At 38.8% G+C, this 17,445-nt stretch overlaps 1 protein-coding gene across 11 annotated transcripts in view; it reads left to right on the top strand.

Annotated features, from left to right (window-relative positions):
- The window catches only part of DCAF1 (DDB1 and CUL4 associated factor 1), a 53,961-nt gene that overhangs the window by 30,951 nt on the left and 5,565 nt on the right, over positions 1-17,445 (top strand). For 5 of the 11 annotated variants that reach the window (XR_005103559.1, XM_037382711.1, XM_037382713.1 and 2 more), the window contains exons 17-22: positions 69-153; positions 1,592-1,825; positions 2,378-2,471; positions 2,943-3,047; positions 3,859-3,932; positions 5,256-5,360. Coding sequence is in view for 4 of the 11 variants with exons in the window: in XM_037382711.1 (XP_037238608.1) it covers positions 69-153; positions 1,592-1,825; positions 2,378-2,471; positions 2,943-3,047; positions 3,859-3,932; positions 5,256-5,360 (697 nt within the window). In the remaining 7 variants the exon portion in view is untranslated. Of the gene's footprint in view, positions 1-68; positions 154-1,591; positions 1,826-2,377; positions 2,472-2,942; positions 3,048-3,858; positions 3,933-5,255; positions 5,361-6,145; positions 6,212-9,358; positions 11,092-17,445 lie in introns of all 11 variants that reach the window. The other 6 variants (XR_005103563.1, XR_005103561.1, XR_005103562.1 and 3 more) reach the window with 6 other exon arrangements.

Genomic DNA, 17,445 nt, shown 5'->3' with positions numbered 1-17,445 from the left:
TAGTGTTTGGTTCACACAGGCAGTTTGAGTCTGCAGTTCCTTGACTTCTTTACTGACTTTGTCTACAGGCATTCCTTCCCTGATGACCACTATGTGGAGTTCAGCAAGCACTCTCAGGATAGGGTCATTGGCACAAAAGGAGACATTGCCCATGTAAGTACCAGTAAAGGTCACGGTTCTGAAGCTGTGACAAGAACGTAATTCTTGACAGGACATTTATTAACATATCTGGGTGCTATGGTGCTCTGTGTAACTGATGAGCTAAGAGGCTTTAAAGGAAAGCTTTGAAAGTGCCAAATAACTTCTCCCTGTGTCTAAGGGTATAAACTGGACCATTCCAAACTGCCTGTAGCACAAGCAGTGTGCAGTGTGTTGCCTCTGTGGTTCTATTCTGGGCAGTTGTAGAATCTGCTTTGTTTTGTTCATGTGAGAGAGATTGTTCAGGGGTTCTTTTGTTTCTGTTTTTTCATCTTAAGTTCCCTCCTTTGCCTTATTTTTTCAGTAATAGTAATAATAATAATAATTAAAAAAGTTCCACTGTAAACAGTAGCTCAGTCAACAGCTGTGGGAAACGGCCTTCAAAAAATGTCCTTCTTAAGTGTCCTTCCCCCTGCCTCCCCAATTTGCAGCTTGTGTTTGGGTAATTTAATTTTACCAATGTAGTTTCAGAGAATGGTGTTGTAGTGTTTTGTATGAATGCCTGCAAATTTGACAGACGCAGGCTTCAGAGTGCTTCTGCTTCTTCTCAGTGCTAATTTGTGTTCATTATAGGCATTGCCTCTTTTGAAAGAGTATTTGCATGAAAAATTGTCATGAAGCATAACTTACTCAAATTATTTATGAATTTACTTACTGCTCTGATTTGTTTAAGCAAGCTATCCATTCCTGCCAAGTTTTTAACTTGGATTTATCTGGAAGTCAGATCAGTTTGTGTATTGTGTTTATCTGGTAAACAGATTTGTTTTCCAATTCTAGAGAATTTTTTCCTCTCTTAAGTTTGAATGAGAGCTAGGTTCTTAGGGATGTTACAGATCAAGTTTATCAGAGAAGACTGTAATAAACCTTTTGTGCTAGTACAGCCCTTCTTATGTTTTTATCTTCCGAGAGTTGTTTGGGGCAAAGCTCAGAAAGTTGCCTTTCGACATAAATGCCAGGTATTTTAACTCCTTTTCTGTAGTTCCTGGCTTTTTTTCCTCACTGTGTGCTTGGAGTTTTTATGTTTGTAAATACCATCTGCTCCTGAAAGCAGTTCCATTTCTGAAACGGTTTCTGGCTAAGTGGTACCTAATGACGACAGCTTTGCAGCCCACTTTCCATAATGGGGTTAGTTTCTTTGGAACTAATCCTGTTTGTATTCAAATGTGTCAGTGAATTGCAAAGTACTGGCCAAAATGTGGTGAGGCTTGGTGCCAGCTGTGAAAAAGGACTGGTAGGAAGGGTTATCTTTGGAACGCTCTCAGTTGAAATGGAAAAGCAAAGTGGGAAAGGGGGTGATTCTAGAAACAATCTAGAAGGGGGAACATAGGGTGATCTTAGGCACAGGTATATTACAAATTGTGACTAATCTTTCTTTTTCTTTTTAATCTAAAAGATCTATGATATTCAGACTGGCAACAAGCTATTGACTCTGTTTAACCCAGATCTTGCCAACAACTACAAGAAGAACTGTGCCACCTTTAACCCTACTGATGACCTTGTCCTAAATGATGGTGTCCTCTGGGATGTCAGATCGGCACAAGCCATCCACAAGTTTGACAAATTCAACATGACCATCAGTGGTGTTTTCCATCCCAATGGGCTAGAGGTCATAGTCAACACAGAAATTGTATCCTTTGGCCACTGTGGTAATGGATGTGCTGGGGCCTAAAGAATTTGTATTGATAAACAAGTAGCTGTTTGCAGAAGTTGTATTAATAAGTCTGCTGCGTTACAGGGTATGTATAGTAACAACAGTTTTCGTCTGTGACTCAAGTAAGTAAGGACTGTCAAACAGCTAGCTAATTTAAGTCTAGACTCTGTGTCTGATGGGGCCTAGAGGAAATACTTAACATTTATAATAACTTAAGAGAGAAAGCAAGAGAGAGGTTCTTTTGGAATATGTTCTGTGGTACCTCTGTTCTCTTCCCATCTCTTACCAAGATCAGCCTTGAAGCTGCTGCAGTAACTTCTCGTGACGGGGAATGACATTTTGAGTAAGAGCTTTTTTGTTTTGGACATGTGGAAGGGATTGTGGTGCTCGAATCAGACTCTGGTTCTGTTGTATTTGCAAGAGGGTGGCAGTGAGGTTTCTCCAATGGAATTAATCAGTTTACCACTGTGTTGAAAAGTAAGTAGAAACTTTAAATTGTTTGTTGCTCCTTAGCCTGTATGTTTCCAGTGGGACCTCCGAACTTTCCATTTGTTACACACAGTACCTGCACTGGATCAGTGTCGTGTGGTGTTCAACTATACTGGCACAGTTATGTATGGAGGTAGGGCTTCTCAGTTTTGTATTACTCACCTTAGTCACCTCTGGTTTGAGATAAGTAGATGCTTATTCAGTGAAATTTGAAGCTTCAGAGGGTCTTGTCTAATGCCAGGCTTTGCTGGCGTGTGTGAACTGGAATTTTTTCAGGATGTTTATGCTATGTGTGTTGCTGGCAAAGTGTTCTCTAACATCACTAAGATGGCAACTCATTTGTGAGATTAAAAATCAACCCATTGAAAAAGAAAATACGTATAATGGCAGATCTGATGATGCTTGAGAAAATGTTTTTGTTTGTAATAAGTTGCAATGATCTGCAGTATTAATAAAGGCAGCTCTGAGAAAGTAGATATGAAGTGGGTCTTGCTGAGCTATTAAATAAAAAGAAAATTCACGTCAGTCTGATTTGTTCTTAAGTTGGTTTAATGATAGCGGTGAATGGAAGGTGGATTTGTGGAATAATTTTCCCATGTATCAGCTATGTTGCAGGCAGATGATGAAGATGACCTTCTGGAGGAGAGAATGAGAAGTCCGTTTGGCTCTTCTTTCAGGACGTTTAATGCAACTGATTATAAACCTATAGGTAAGAGAGGAGCAAACAGCTTGGTCTGGAAGTTTGAAGGTTTATTGAAAGTTTTGTGTAGTAACATTCGCTTACAAAACAAATTGTGCTATGACCTGTTCTGATTGAAGCACAAGACTTGGGCTTAACACTGACATAGGTTCAAGGATCATATCCTGTTCAGCGAGTGATTGCTTTACTTGCTACTGTCCAGCAGTTCTGGCTTCATTTTCATTTCATCTTTCCAAGTAGGGCATAATCTGAGATAGTAGGTCATTTGGCGAGGATGTCATTGGTCTCATTTCAGGAAGGCCTTTTTTTTTTATTTATTTATTTTTATTTTTTAATTTTGTTTTCCTTTTCCCAACAGCATTTCCCCATGCTGGTAGTTCAGAATGCTGTCAATTTGGCCTCCAGCTTGTAAAGGTCCTGGAGCAAAGCTAGTTGCTGCTGTGGACTTTAACAAATGTGGCTTTTGCTATTGAAAGGAGATGTGGCTCACAACTCAGTCCCTTGGTTGCCACTTAGCCTGGAAGATTATCTGTTGTTTACTGTGCTTAAAGAAGCAAATAAACATATTATCAAGAGAGAAGACACTGTGCAGAGCAGGTTAAGATCTTACCTGGCTATTTTTTATGACAGTCTCCAACATTCTGTTCTTTATTACAGATTGAATTAGTTATAAATGGTGATTTCCCTTTTATTTCAGCTGTTGTTTCTTGTCCCAACATTTTTTTACCTGCTTTTAGACATACATTGTTAGATCTTTTCTGTCAGCAAGCAATAAATAATATGCAATTAACCACTGAGTTTGTGTTGTGATGTTTTCCAGCCACCATAGATGTAAAGCGGAATATCTTTGACTTGTGCACAGACAGCAAGGACTGCTATTTGGCTGTCATTGAGGTAAAGGAGCTAAGAATGAACTCTGGTCTCTGTAGCAGTGGTTTGAGTGCAGTGCTTCTTGGTTGGTTTTTTGTTGTTGTTTTTGGTTTGTTTTTTTAAAACCTTCAGAAGTGATGATTCTAGAGTTCCTATGTCCATACAGGTGTGCTGTAAGGACTCAGCCACGGTACCAGAGGGAGTCGGCAGTAGAACAGGACACAATTCATGTCCTAAGCAGTGGTGATGTTTTGATGCAGAGATGCTGTTAGTTTTCTGTTGTGCACCCACAGCAGTCTTGTTTTTCTGCCTCTGATTCCTTAAACTTCCAAACACGTTTGTGTCTCTTCTTCAGGCACTGCCCCTTTTAAAATGTGCAGAGGTTTTCTTCTCGTAAGCATAAAGAGAAATGAATTTTTTTCCTATTTGTAGCAATAATTTCCTATTAAAATTTGTGCATTGTATCAAATAACTGGGAAATGCAGTCTTCCTGGGGCTTCCCATGGAGCTTTTCTGTGAATCACTCTTGTTGTTCCTTTTTCACTTGTCTTCCTAGCAAAATCCCAGAAGCTAAGGATTTGAAGCAGAAATTACTGAGTGAAACTTCTGGTTTGTTAGGGCAGAAGTAAACTTAAACTAATGGGTCTGTTTCTTTGCCCAATAATACATTGTCAATACCCAATTTCTTGAACCTCCTGACTATGTGCATGTAGTGACTAATTTAAAACCAAATATTGACCAAAACATCTGTGAATCACTGATCTTTACAGACTGCAAAAAGCAAGTCAAGAGTTTGTAGTAGGGCAGGCTTCATGTTTAACTGCTGAAGTTGGAGTTGTCAAGGTTGTGAGGCCAAGATATGAAAAGTTTCTTTTACAGAAGTCACTGGAAATGTTACTTCAGGGCATGTGGCAGCAGTGGTTTCTGGGGTGTCAGACTGCTGTCTTCCGGAACTCTTGCTATATGATGGCTTTTAGCACTGTCTCAAGGCATATGGTTCAATAATATGATAGGAGGGCAAATTTGAAAGGAAGTGGTGTGCGGTTAGTGAGAACTAACCCCAAGCATGTTAAGGATCCAGTAAAGGTGGTGTGAAGTCTACTAGTAAGAGTGTAACTTGTGGATGACAGAAGCAAAAAATAGATATTTGCACCACTCCTGGGCTGGTCCTTGAAACCAAAAAGACTTTTTTTTTTTTTTTTTTTTTTTAGTGCTAGTTGTACTGCTGCTAGTAGATAGGAGGGAAGGATTTGGTAATGTTTTGTGATTGAGATCAGATATAGCATTGAATACAAATGTTGAGCTTATTTCCTGGGGCTAACTGCTGTGTTGGCATCTCCTCTTCAGAATCAGGGGAGCATGGATGCCATGAACATGGATACAGTTTGCAGACTGTATGAAGTGGGCAGGCAGCGTTTGGCAGAAGATGAAGAGGATGAAGAAGAAGATCAGGTGAGAAGTATAGCATTAACTTGGTTATTCAACAGCAGCTGTTAGCCATCTACATGTGAGAGGCTACAGGTGTTCATTTATTACCCATAAAGTACAAATGCCTCATTTGGTCTCACCTAATGTGAAGTAGATCACTTTACTGCCAATGTAAACTAAGACTATCTGTGTGGAACTTGTGTGAGCAGTCACTTTGTGCACTGTAAACCAACATGATAATTTATAGTTTGTTTATTTATTTTCCTAAGCGTTTCAATCTTGATCAGAAACTTTTCTTTTTGTTCTGCTTGGGTTTTTAAAAATATCTCTACATCCAGTAAAGACAGTAGTGTTTGAGGTTTTCCTTTTTTCAATTCCAAGTCTCATATGTGGGCATAACTTGTCACCAATTTCTGAATGTGGCACAACTTCTGACTAATGCAGTGAAACTGCACAGGACTTCTACACAGCAAAATGTTTTAAGAATTTTAAAGAAACCTGTAGGTCTGCATTGGGATGTGTTGGTTTTCCTTCTCAGATCAGCCATTCGATCTCTGGCAACTTGACAAAAGAGTTAACTGCAATAAGTGTCCCTCAGTGCAGTTGGTAGAATACACAGTAGTGCAGGATACTTAGTACAGTACAGTGAGAATTAAAGACAAATTTGTAGCTTTTTGGGTGTCAGGTGGTGGTGGGTTTTTTTTGTTGTTGTTTTTGTTTGTTTGTTTTTAACAGGCAAAGATCTTATACTTCAATTCTCTAAAGATTTTAAATGCATTATTCTCTGCTCTTTGGTGTCTGCATTGTAGTAAATCACATATTTGTATCTCCTGTGAGAAAAGCTGACTTGACCTTTTTCCAAAGAATGCCAGAAGGTAATATATTGGTGGGTTTTTTTCCCAGACTGTGTGGAAAGCTGGGTTTCTGATACCCTTTGTCTCTGAATCTTCCTGTTGCTAGGTTAGAACTTACAGTTTCTAGTTCAGAAGACTGGATAGCAGATCCCAGGAAAGAATAATATTCTTTGCAGATAGTTGCTATTACAATTTCACTGTAATTCTGAACATAAAGCAGTAGTTCTGTTTTGTGTATGTGCTTTGCTGTCCTGTCCTCTCAATGTGCTACCAGGTTGCAGCTGAAGTTTTGGCATTCTTACGAAAGTGCAGGTCACTGTTTCTGCCCCTAGATCGGATGGATTCAGTTTAGGAACTGTTAGGATGGGTGAAGAGTAGAATTCCTTAGAAGCAATAAAGTAGGGGGAATTACTGTTCCTTTCAAAGTGTTTCTACTTTCCCAGTGGCTCAGGTAGTAGTTTCTGGTTTTTTTTGCTTCCGCTGTTTTTGTTCACATTGAGTAAGCTTATCCATTTCTTCTTTATCAAATCTCAAAACATAGTTTGTAGCAGAAATTGATTTTGCTTTGTACAATGATTAACTAGCAGCTATCAAGACACTGTTTTGCAATCTCGCTGGTAAGTGTTGACTTAAGTGGAGATGTGTATTTGTACAAGAAGATGCAGTCTGGATGCTGTTGGTTCCAGGCTGTAACACTAGGTACCAAGCAGAGATAAGGTATCTATCATCCATCAAACATGACTGGGGACGCTTCCTGTCTTACAAGTGGAGGTGGCCCCAGGTAGATTTTAAGTATGCTAAAAACTTTTCTGTAAAGCTTGTGGAGTATTCAAACAAAGCTGCTCCGGGATCAATTTGCAGGCTAAGAGTGACTAGTTGATACTGTGTAATTACTGCTTTTTATGGTCATCACTTCTGGGGTGTATAGATCCTAGACAGTAATTTTTAGGAGTGGTTACAATCAAGTTTCTTTAGTAAGAGAGATTTGGTTTTACTATAAACAACACTTATAAACCCAAATTCAGTTCAATCTATATATATTTAGCAAAACAAACTAAACCACTTGCGCTCTGACCCCTAGCTATTCACTGCTGTTCCTCCAGGTTGTTCTAGTCTTAGGCTTACAAAATACAGCTTTTGTCTCCAGAGACATCCAGCATTGAGCTAGAATGAGTGGAGGTTTTCCAGAATAAAGACTGAATCTCTCTGGCACACTTGTCTGTTAAGGCCATCAAGAGTAATTTGTTTCCTAATGAACAGAGGAGTTTTCTGTGTATACATATGCTCGCACTTATATGGGTATTCACTGCTTGCCTAGTTAGTTTCTGTGATTTGGGCTTTGAAAAATCGAAAATAAACTTTTAAACTTGTTGGGACTTCTCACAGATATTCTAAAACACGTTCTGGCTAAAAGAAGATGCTGTTTGATCTTTTTCATTAAAGTGGTGTGGGGGTAAATCCATGTGAATCAACATTAACCTGGTATCTCTTTGGTCCGGATTTTTAGAGCAGATATTCATCTGTTTGCCCTCTCTGTCCTTACACCTTGACTTTATGTATCTATCTATTTTTGTATGTGATCTACATGGGTCAACGAGTACAGTTTTTTACCTATACAGAAAGTAGTAAGTACTCAAACAGGAGCACTTTTGGTGGGCAAGCCTTGCTTGGAAGTCATGTGATGCAGAATGAAATTTTAAAATTTAAAAAATGTGCTTGAGACAAGTTAAGAACTGTGGAGAAAAATATCTGCCTGACACGTTTTACTTTTAAATTTTGACGTTCCATGATGGCAGTTTTGACAAATGTCAACTGATAACTCTGTGACAGATATTTAAAAAGCAGAAGACTGAGAGTCTGTAAAATGAACCAAACAGGGGTATTTGGCCTACAGATACCTTTCAGTTCCTTCTCTCATTTAAGTGTAGAAACAAAAAACTATATTACTCCCACTTTCTCAAACCAAACCTTGTAAAATCATCTGTTACATAAATTACCCTCAAATTAAATGATCAGGCTGACTTAGCTAGCTTATTAGTACATGGTATTGCTGCAGTAAATGTTTATGGTTTTGAGAATATATATATATTTGAGAATAGCACCACTGCAGCTGGGTTCTTCCTTGACTGTTACAGTAGCCTTTTGAATGAGATCTCTGGAAAACTGCCTTTTCCTAGTTCTGGCCAGTAATCCAGAATTGTCAAGCCTTGTTAAACAGAAAAAGTGCTAAATGGATATTGATATTCAGTGGTCTGCTCCAGTTACGGTGATAACTGAGGGAAAGTGAAGATGTAACACTCTTAGCAAGAGTTTGTGAGCCTTTTTTGTTGTTGTTGGATGTTTTACTCTAAAAATACTGTCTTTCTGCCTTGAATTTTCATGAGTTTTGTGGATGATTTCACTGCTGGATGAGTACCTAAATGGGTCCATCTGTGACTGACAGTTTCACTCACAAGTATTTGCAAAACTGTGATCTGTCTGTGGGGAAATAAGCAGTTTCCTATTCTTCAGTCCTGCAGCAAGGTTCTCCTGCTCCTCCTCCTTTATTAGCCGCTTTTTTGATACTCCTTCAGAGTTAGACTTAAAAAAAATAAGATGGGTTTCTGAGCTACTGGTACAGATGCTGGACCATCTTTTGGTTGTTAGCTTGCTTAATTCTTATTTATTTCCCTTTCTTGGTTTATTAGTATCCCCGTTTCACTCGGTAATTACTGCCTTATGTATTAAGGCAGACCAGGAATTTCAGAGGAAATGGCGCAAAGGAAAGCGGACGTACTGATCTGGCCTGGAAGTGGCAGATGACAGTTGCTACAGGCTAGAAAAGAGACTTCAGAAATATTAAGTGATCAGAAAGGCTAAAGCCAAGGGAACTAGCTAACCACAGAGTAGACTCCAAACTGAAACTTAAGTCTGAATGGTGTGATCTTCTGAGCGGGTTAAAGGATTTTCAGTCTGTGCATTTTTACCTCTTTATTTTAGTTTTTCTTTCCATATTATTTCTTTGAGGGCTGTTTTTCTCTCTGTGGTACATGTGTATGATGTTGCATCTGCGAGGCTCAAATAGCATTCTCAGTTGTTGTCATGTTCAGAGAGATTTATGGCTTCAGCAGCAGATTGCTTCACCTAGCTGTCCCTGTCCTATAAAGTGTGTTCTACTTCTTTTGCCAGAACTGAAGAACTGTTAATTATCCTGCAGTGCTTCTGGGCTATCGAAATGGTGATGGTAGGTGTGTAATTTGTCTTTTTGCATTGGTTTAGAAAATTTTAGGTGATGTGAAATGAAAGCTTTGGAGATAAGCAATAAAGACTCAAAAGACAATCACTATTCTAACATGTGGTTTATCCACGATGGAGAATGTTTTTCCTTAGCTTTCTATGTGGTCATTTGTGATCCCAGTTTCTGCTTTTGTTTTAGGACTCTCCCCCTATATGCCTGCAACAGCAATTCCACTGTATTTTCATTGCTGTTGGTTTGATTTAGGTTTGTTTTCGTGCAGATGCTTACTTGCTGAGGAAAAACCCCACAAACCTTAATCCATATTGGCACATGTATTTGAGAACCATCAGACCATAGTAGTGCTTTGTCACTACAAGCTGCCTAGAATGATTTATGTCATCAGGGACCCTTTGCTTTTCAGGAGCCGTTCCTGTAATATTTGAAGATACGGTTTCTTTCAAAATCTTGCTCAAGATGAAATGGTTTATGAGATAATAGCTGGAAACAAGTATTTTCAGGTGAATATCTCAATTGATAATAATATACATGTTTATTACACACCTTAATAGGAATCTTTGAACTTAGCTGCAGCCAGGGAGGCTTAGTAAAGAGTGGTTTCCATCAAAGACCTGTTTACATAATAGATAAATCTCTTGAACAGACATACTCCAAAACAGGTATTAAAAATTAAATAAATAAATTCCCAGTACCTGTACTTCTAACCACATTTTTAAGATAGCAGACAAATAACTGTGACTGCTTCAGCCTATTCTGCTGTTTCAGAATCTAGTTTTACTTGCTGTCAGTGCAAACAAAGGAAATTCTTGGAAAGGGAAAAGTAATTGGAGCTTTCAGGCTAGACTTAATATTATGGAAAAAACCAGTTGCAGCAGAGATAAAAGCATATTCTGGCTGTTCTGTGACAGAAAGCAAAGGTTGGCTTTCTCTCACCTAATATGTCTTTCTAAAATTCCCAGAGTAGTTGGGATCCAAGAAGATAAAAGCTGCCTCAGCTGTGATGAGAAACGTCAGTCGGAAGCTTGAGAAAATATAGGGAAAAATTCTAGTCCCTAGAGGGAGGTTCATTTACCTGCCAAATTTTGAAATTCCTTTTACTATTTTTTGTCATGCAATTAAAGGATTTGGCTTATTCTTGTGAGTGAGTGTGAGATCAGTGAGTGGAAGGAAGCAAATTCAGAAATTGCACCTAGTTCTGGACTCATTTCTGAGCCCTATAGCATAGAGAATATAATAGTCACGTTAAAACACTTTTATCCCTAGCATTAAGGAACATATCAACTGCAAAATGATGACTTGCACATACCTTAGAGAGGACAGGGACTCTGGAGTTAGACTGATTATCATCAGGTACACACAGTCACATTAAAATGGAAACATTTCATAGGCAAAACTAGAGTATTGGTCAGAAGAGTCCCAACTGAACATGCCAATCCAACAGAGGCCCAGTTGCTTGAACATTTATATTTTTCTGTGTCATGGATGCTTTTTCGTTCATCACAGGTAAGCAGTCATTGTTAGACAAGCTAAACCTACTTACATAGACTAAGAGAATAACTGCTTTTTTATTTCTTCACTCCATGTTTTGCCTCTGTGACATACTGTATGCTGTGTGCTGTTTCCTGTGTTAAATCTGCATATATCTACATCTGCACAGAAGCCTATGGTAAGATTTGTTGCTTGCTACATATAGTAACTTCTGTGCATTCCCAGGCTTCTACATTTTTAGCTCTGTGACCTTATTAATGGCTATGAAGAAGTGGATATTCTAACACTGAAGTAGCCAAGAAAGTAAAAGTAGGTGTAGCCCTGCAGTGTGAGATTGATACTTTGAATGAATTTAACGGTGTGATAGTAAGAAATGAGTTTGGACTTGCTATCTGAGGGGAAGGATGGAGACTAGGTAATCTAGGACATAAAATTCCTTGCATGCTTGACCCCCTAGAAGTACTGTTTGCTATGTTTCAGCTTTTTCCACTGCACATTGTTCAGGGAGTGTTAAGAAGTAGGGTGGGTGGAAGGAATTGGATAGAAACTCATAAATGACTGAAAACCAGACATTGTCACTTTGTCATTCCTGAGAATTGCATAGTGAAGGATCAGAAAGTACAAGGTGCTACACAGACGCTTTGGAAGCAAAGAGAACAATTGTCAGAATATAACAAGAGGATTGTCTGTGGAGAAAGATAAATTACTAAAACAAGGAGAGACATTCCCGTGGAGTGAAATATTCCTCAGTGAACTTGTATTTGAACAACAATCATATGTTCTTTTTTATTAAAGCGAAACCCCTTCCCATGTTGGAAATAGGTAGTAATTAAACTAATACTGGTAATTTGGAGGAGACCAGATTAATAAAGATGAGTTTGCTTTTCTCTAGGAGAAACTGTGGGTGGGTGGGGGTGTGTGAAAGAGAGGGAGAAGTGAACTAGTAGGTGGTTTCTTGCAATAGCAAATAAATTGACCAAAGCAATGATACTCTGGGAAACTTAAGTTTCTTCACAAAAAAACCAACATTGACTAGAGAAAATAAACAGTTTGTAGAAGCAGATGCTTACCAGCAGATGATTAGACTTGGCTACAAATAGCCAGAAGAGAATTACATATGAGCTGAAAGACTTGAAATCAAGTGGGAAAACTTCCCTGACATTTGATTAACTTTCTCAGGTAGAGAAAAGGCAGCCTCGTAGATGAAAATAAAGAGTATTAACTTATGGTATGATTCAAGCAGAGGTGCAATAGTGATTGTGTTTTCAGAGGAAGGGACTCTTGCTGGAAAGCATCTGCAGGTGAGAGGTGTTGACATGTAAGAAAACTATAAAAAGTCTTAAGAGAGCTTATAAAGTAAGCTGACATATTTTTAGATACTGCAGATCTGCAGTGCTGTAAGCCATACTTCCTGGACATACACTGATTTAATGTTAAAATATAGTCCAGAAATATGTTAAATAAAGAAGAAAAATCCCAAAGTTCTGCCTAGTTAGCATGTATTTTGCATCAGACGAGGAAACAGCCTCAAAGTTACAGCATGGGAGGTTTAGATTGGATATTGGGAAAATTTTCTTCACGGAAAGGGTGGTCAAGTATCAGAACAGGCTGCCCAGGGAGGCGGTGGAATCACAATCCCTGGAGGTGTTTAAAAAAAATGTGTAGATGCGGTGCTGAGGGACATGGCTTCGTGGTGGACTTGGCAGTGGTTGGACTTGATGATCTCAAAGGTCTTTTCCAAACTAAATGATCGCGTGATTCTAAGTGAAAGGCTGGGTTTTCCCTGAGCCTTTGGATCTTTTTTGAGAGGTGAACACGAGTGAATTAATTAAGTATCAATAACCTGTACTACCCAAAAAGACAAATTTTCTGAATTCTGTATGTGCAAAATGAATGGGTAAAGGGGAACAGGAAGAGAGTCTGTTGTGTGATGAAAGTCTGAGGTGCATGCAAACATACATCAAAGAACAACATGGAAGAAAATGTGTAACGCTTGAATGAGCAAAGGGTACTCACCAAGTTCCGAACAGGCTGTAAATACGGGCACATGAAGAATTAGGTCAAGCATTTTTTTGTTACAGTGCTGCCACCCCTACATGTGCCATTTCTTTAGGGGATGTTTATTTTTTTCCTTTGTAGTTACAAATGATAAATTGATTGAACTAAATCTACATGGCTTTCTGAATCTTTACATAACTCCACTATTAGTGTGTGATCTTAAGGTACCAGTAACATGCTTTGAGATACTCTTGAGATAATCCTTTGCTATGTGATCAACTTTTCTGATTCTGTTAATGTCCAGCTTTTCTTGTACTACTTCTACATCTCTGTAAATCTGCCTGTATGCAGGCATGTTAAAAAGCTGATGTGAATCACTTTTGCCCTCTTCATCATTCTCGAGGTAGTTCCAGGGTCATAGACTGTGTGTTGAAGCTATTTATGTGTTACTGTGCAAGTGAATTAGTGAATTTTGGTGAGTTAGTGAGTGTTGAGAGATTTCTCTTAAGATGCACACTTAAATTGTCCCGTTCTGCAGTCTTACTCTAGAAGAATTGATAGTTCCTGCATCCTTTATACTTGTCTAAAATATAGAAATGATGGTACTGTACATTACTGCCTCACATTAGTTAAAACGAATTTTGATTTAAATGGGTACAAACCCTTTGTATTGATGGTCTTTGTCAGCCTAAACTAGTCTTTATTACTTGAGCCAAATTAACTCTTTGAGTCAAACAATTTCTGTGTTCAGCTGGGGCCTGTCCCTGTGCGGGCACCCTGCTTACATCTGTGGATAGCATTCTGCACTAAGGTTGCAGCCCCCTTTTTGGCTATCCCCTTGTAACTGGGGTTTCGTTCTTGTGTTCACTTTAAATTGTCAGCATTGTCTTTGTTCGTTACCTTACTTTTGCAGCCTTTTTGCATTAACTGTGGTGCAATCAGCACTGTATTTGTGCAGAGAAGTGGGGCCAGGAAGCCATTTTGTGTATGAAACAAGGTGGGTGTTTCCTAAATTAAAATTCCTTTATTGTGATACTCTTATGGTACAGTGTTTTTGAAGAGCAGAAAGAGGCAGCCATCCAGGTATGTTGATACTATCATGCTGTCTGCATTTCAGCTGTTACGTAGTGACATCTGTGTATGCTGGAGTTGAAGAGCAGTGATGCTGGTGAGGCATTGTGAAGATAACACAAACCCACTAGTATTTGTATCCACTATGATATGTAATAAAATTAATACATATCTATATAATTACAATTTTGAGTCTCATTAGGGGTCAATGGGTACTCTACTTTAAACTGTTCTACTCTTGGCATCTGTCAAGGTAAAGCTCCCTTAAGTTAATCCTAAATTTAGGTATCTGCAAGCAATGAATATACCTGACTCAGTGTAAATAAAACGGGTAGCAGTGTGGCATCCTTAATTCAAAAGCTGGGCTCCCTTATGTCCCTCTGAGTGTTGCCTACTCTATTTAAAAGGGAACAGTAGATTTTTTTAATTTTTTTTTCTCCATCATAGCCTCAGGTTGGGATTGTTTGTGGTCTTACATGAACTATCTAAGAAGCCAGGGTTTTGGTCTGTCTGTATTGTAATGATAGTGCACCTGGCTGTAGAGTAGGCACACAGAAATACCAGGCAGTGAGTCAGCGTGCTGGTAGTGATGTAAAATCTTTTACGGATGGAAGGTTATGAGATGGTCAGTTTGTGGTTCTGTAACACTACCCTCGTGCCTTCTGCAAAGATAACTGGCAGCTGTGAAGTGGCTTCTGTTGGACAGTGAAGAGAATAGCTTCTAAGGAAGCAGAGGAGGAATGTGAGGACTGCATGAACCGTTTTGAGTTCTGATCTAAGCTTTTAGAGATCAACCCAAACAGAAGAATATCTTCAGGCATCTAAAGGAGTTAGTGATGGCTAAAACAATTCCTTGATGCTGTTTAAGTCATGTGGAACGTGCTGGTCCATGGGTTCTGTGGATCATTTTACTCCAATGAGGAAGATAAGCACAGGTGCATGCTTGCACAGATGCGTGCTGCTTTTGCATAGATATGCATGCTGATTCTTTCTTCTAGCAGCATCTGTGTCATTGCCCAAAGCTTTTGGAAACTACTGATGAGCAGGTAGGAGCTTGCTTTTGCAGGTTTTTCCCTCACAAACCTAGACATGGTTTTGGAGTAACTGTTCTGCCTGTCTTCCCTTGTGACATTGCACAAGGATTTTTTTCACTCTTATTTAATATGCTTGTATGAGTTATTGGGGAAGGCATGCCATTTTTTATCTGTAAATGGATCCTTATGTGAGACGGTTATGGTATCTGATAAGGATGCATCCTAGAATCCTTTAACAGACTGGATATTACTTCCATATGATGGTGTTAGACTCCACGTGGTATTTTCTCCCACCTTTCTCAGCTGTATGTCCCACAGGTTGGTTTTGGGTGCAGAAGCTCCATGTGCTTGCTTGAAAGAGATCTCACCACATATGTGCAAGCCTTGTGTTTCCAGGCTGGCGTATTGCAGTGTGCCTGCAGTGTTTGTATTTGGAGATGGTTCAGTAGCTAATCAAGAATTAATTTGCCTGTTACTTAGCAGAAGCATCACAGTTTCCAGGATCCTGGTTTTGTTCTTTAAAATATAAGGTACAGGCTTCTCACTAATTAAGAGCAGTCCTCTTCAACTGTGCTCTGTGTCCATCGTTCAGCTCGGTAACGAAGTGCGCTGCACCTTGTCACGCTCTCTTGCCACATGCACACCTGACTTCTTGTAGCGTGGTTTTCACACTGTTTTCTGGTTTACCAAGGACAGGTATAATTCAGATTTCATCTTACTGTTCTTAGGTGTTTTTTAAATGAACATGGCCCGATTCTAATCGCCTATTTCAGATTAAGTAATTTAAGCTGGAAAGGTGGAAACACTTCAATTCTCTGGTCTTCTGTTGCAATTTGTATTTTCACAGAGGACACTTTCCTCACTGGTTGGTATAATCCTTCAAAGTTAATGTTAATTTTCAGATAAATATACACCCTTTCTGTGTAACTTGGTTTTTATTCTTGTCAGCCAGGAGAATTTTTTAACTTTATACAACTATATTTCATTTCATCCTATATTTGAAGGATGATATATGCCTTGCCTTAAGCTTGAATGAAAATGTAGATAAAACAGCGTTTCAGTTTCCAGTAAATACGTTAAACATGAAACATAATAAAATTCAGTAGTTTTGACATTTTCTTTTAAGTCATTGTGGGCCAACTATTTAGGAAAAAATGCTTTCAGAAATTCCACAGATTTGAAAATGGAAGGTATCTATCTCATTTCAGAATCCTTTAGGCTTCTACTACATGAACTCTAATTGAATCTTGTAGACAATACACTTTTTTCCTAGTGTCTATGGTTGTGTGTCTGTCTCTGGGCACTGAAAAACTTGGCTTAATTTTTTTGAGCTTTTTAAATGAATTGATCTCCTCCTTTCCAGCTTCAGAGTTTTTTAGAGACTAAAAAAGGGTAATAAACTCTCCTGCCTTTTCAGTTTTTAATATTTTTTTCCACTCTGAATAGAATAATAAAGTTTAAGACATTGGTATCTCTGCAGATACTGCATAGAACAAAAGTAGAAGTTATTATAGCAAAAGCTTTTATATTCAAGCTATTTTATGGAAAATTATACTCAATATATGGCACTGCAGATCAAAACTGTGAACTGCAAGTAAGGTATTTCCTCTTCCAGTGTGTATGCAATTCCAAAAACAATATTTACTTGAGGACGCATTGACTACAGTAACATTTGTGATTGCCTACTATAAACGTAGGCTTTAATACAGGTTGTTTTAGTTTTATATTTACTGTAAGCTCTTTCAGAAAGAAAACTGTATGTAGCAAGCCAATGTTTTTATACTGTAATCTCTATTTAAATAACACAGCGCTTCTGGTCCGTAGAGACTTGGCTGCCTTTTGCCAGTGAAGAAACAATAAAATTTGCCCAGGCTTTTTGGCATTCCTTGTTTCTTTTGCCTGGGACAGATGTTGGATTTGCAGGGGTGTGGTGGATTCTTTTTTTTGTATAGTACTGACTGAAGAAAAAGTAGGCTGGGGAGATGACAGGAAGGTGGTTTTCCTCTGCCCTTTTAGATCTGAAAATGCAGCAGTGTGAAGAGCACAGTGTGAGTGTGGTGAGCTTGAGGACCAAACTAGTCCTTGAAGTGGGTTATGTTAGATACCTATCTTTAGAGCTTCGTAATTTTGCAAAATGTGTTCTGCTCTCGAAACAAAGGGGCAATTAAGACTGGATGACTGGAGAGCTGCCTTCCTGCCACAAGAGAGTGTTCTGTTATAGAAAAAGGGTGTGACCAAGAGGTGCGGGTATATTGAACCCTTTCTTTGAGCCTTGGAGACTTCCTGGAGCTTGGCTTGTCATGGCACTTTTGGCCTCTCATTTGTCTGGAAAAAAGATAGACTGTAACAACTTCTTCCCACTCAGTTTTATCCACTAGGCACAGATTTCTGGATTTGATCTGTACAATGAGGAATTCAGTTGCTTTATT

This window comes from Falco rusticolus, chromosome 4 (assembly GCF_015220075.1).
Source record: "Falco rusticolus isolate bFalRus1 chromosome 4, bFalRus1.pri, whole genome shotgun sequence".
Taxonomy (NCBI): Eukaryota; Metazoa; Chordata; class Aves; order Falconiformes; family Falconidae; genus Falco; species Falco rusticolus.
Note: the sequence above shows the minus strand (reverse complement) of the source record. Positions and strands in the feature narration are given on the sequence as shown.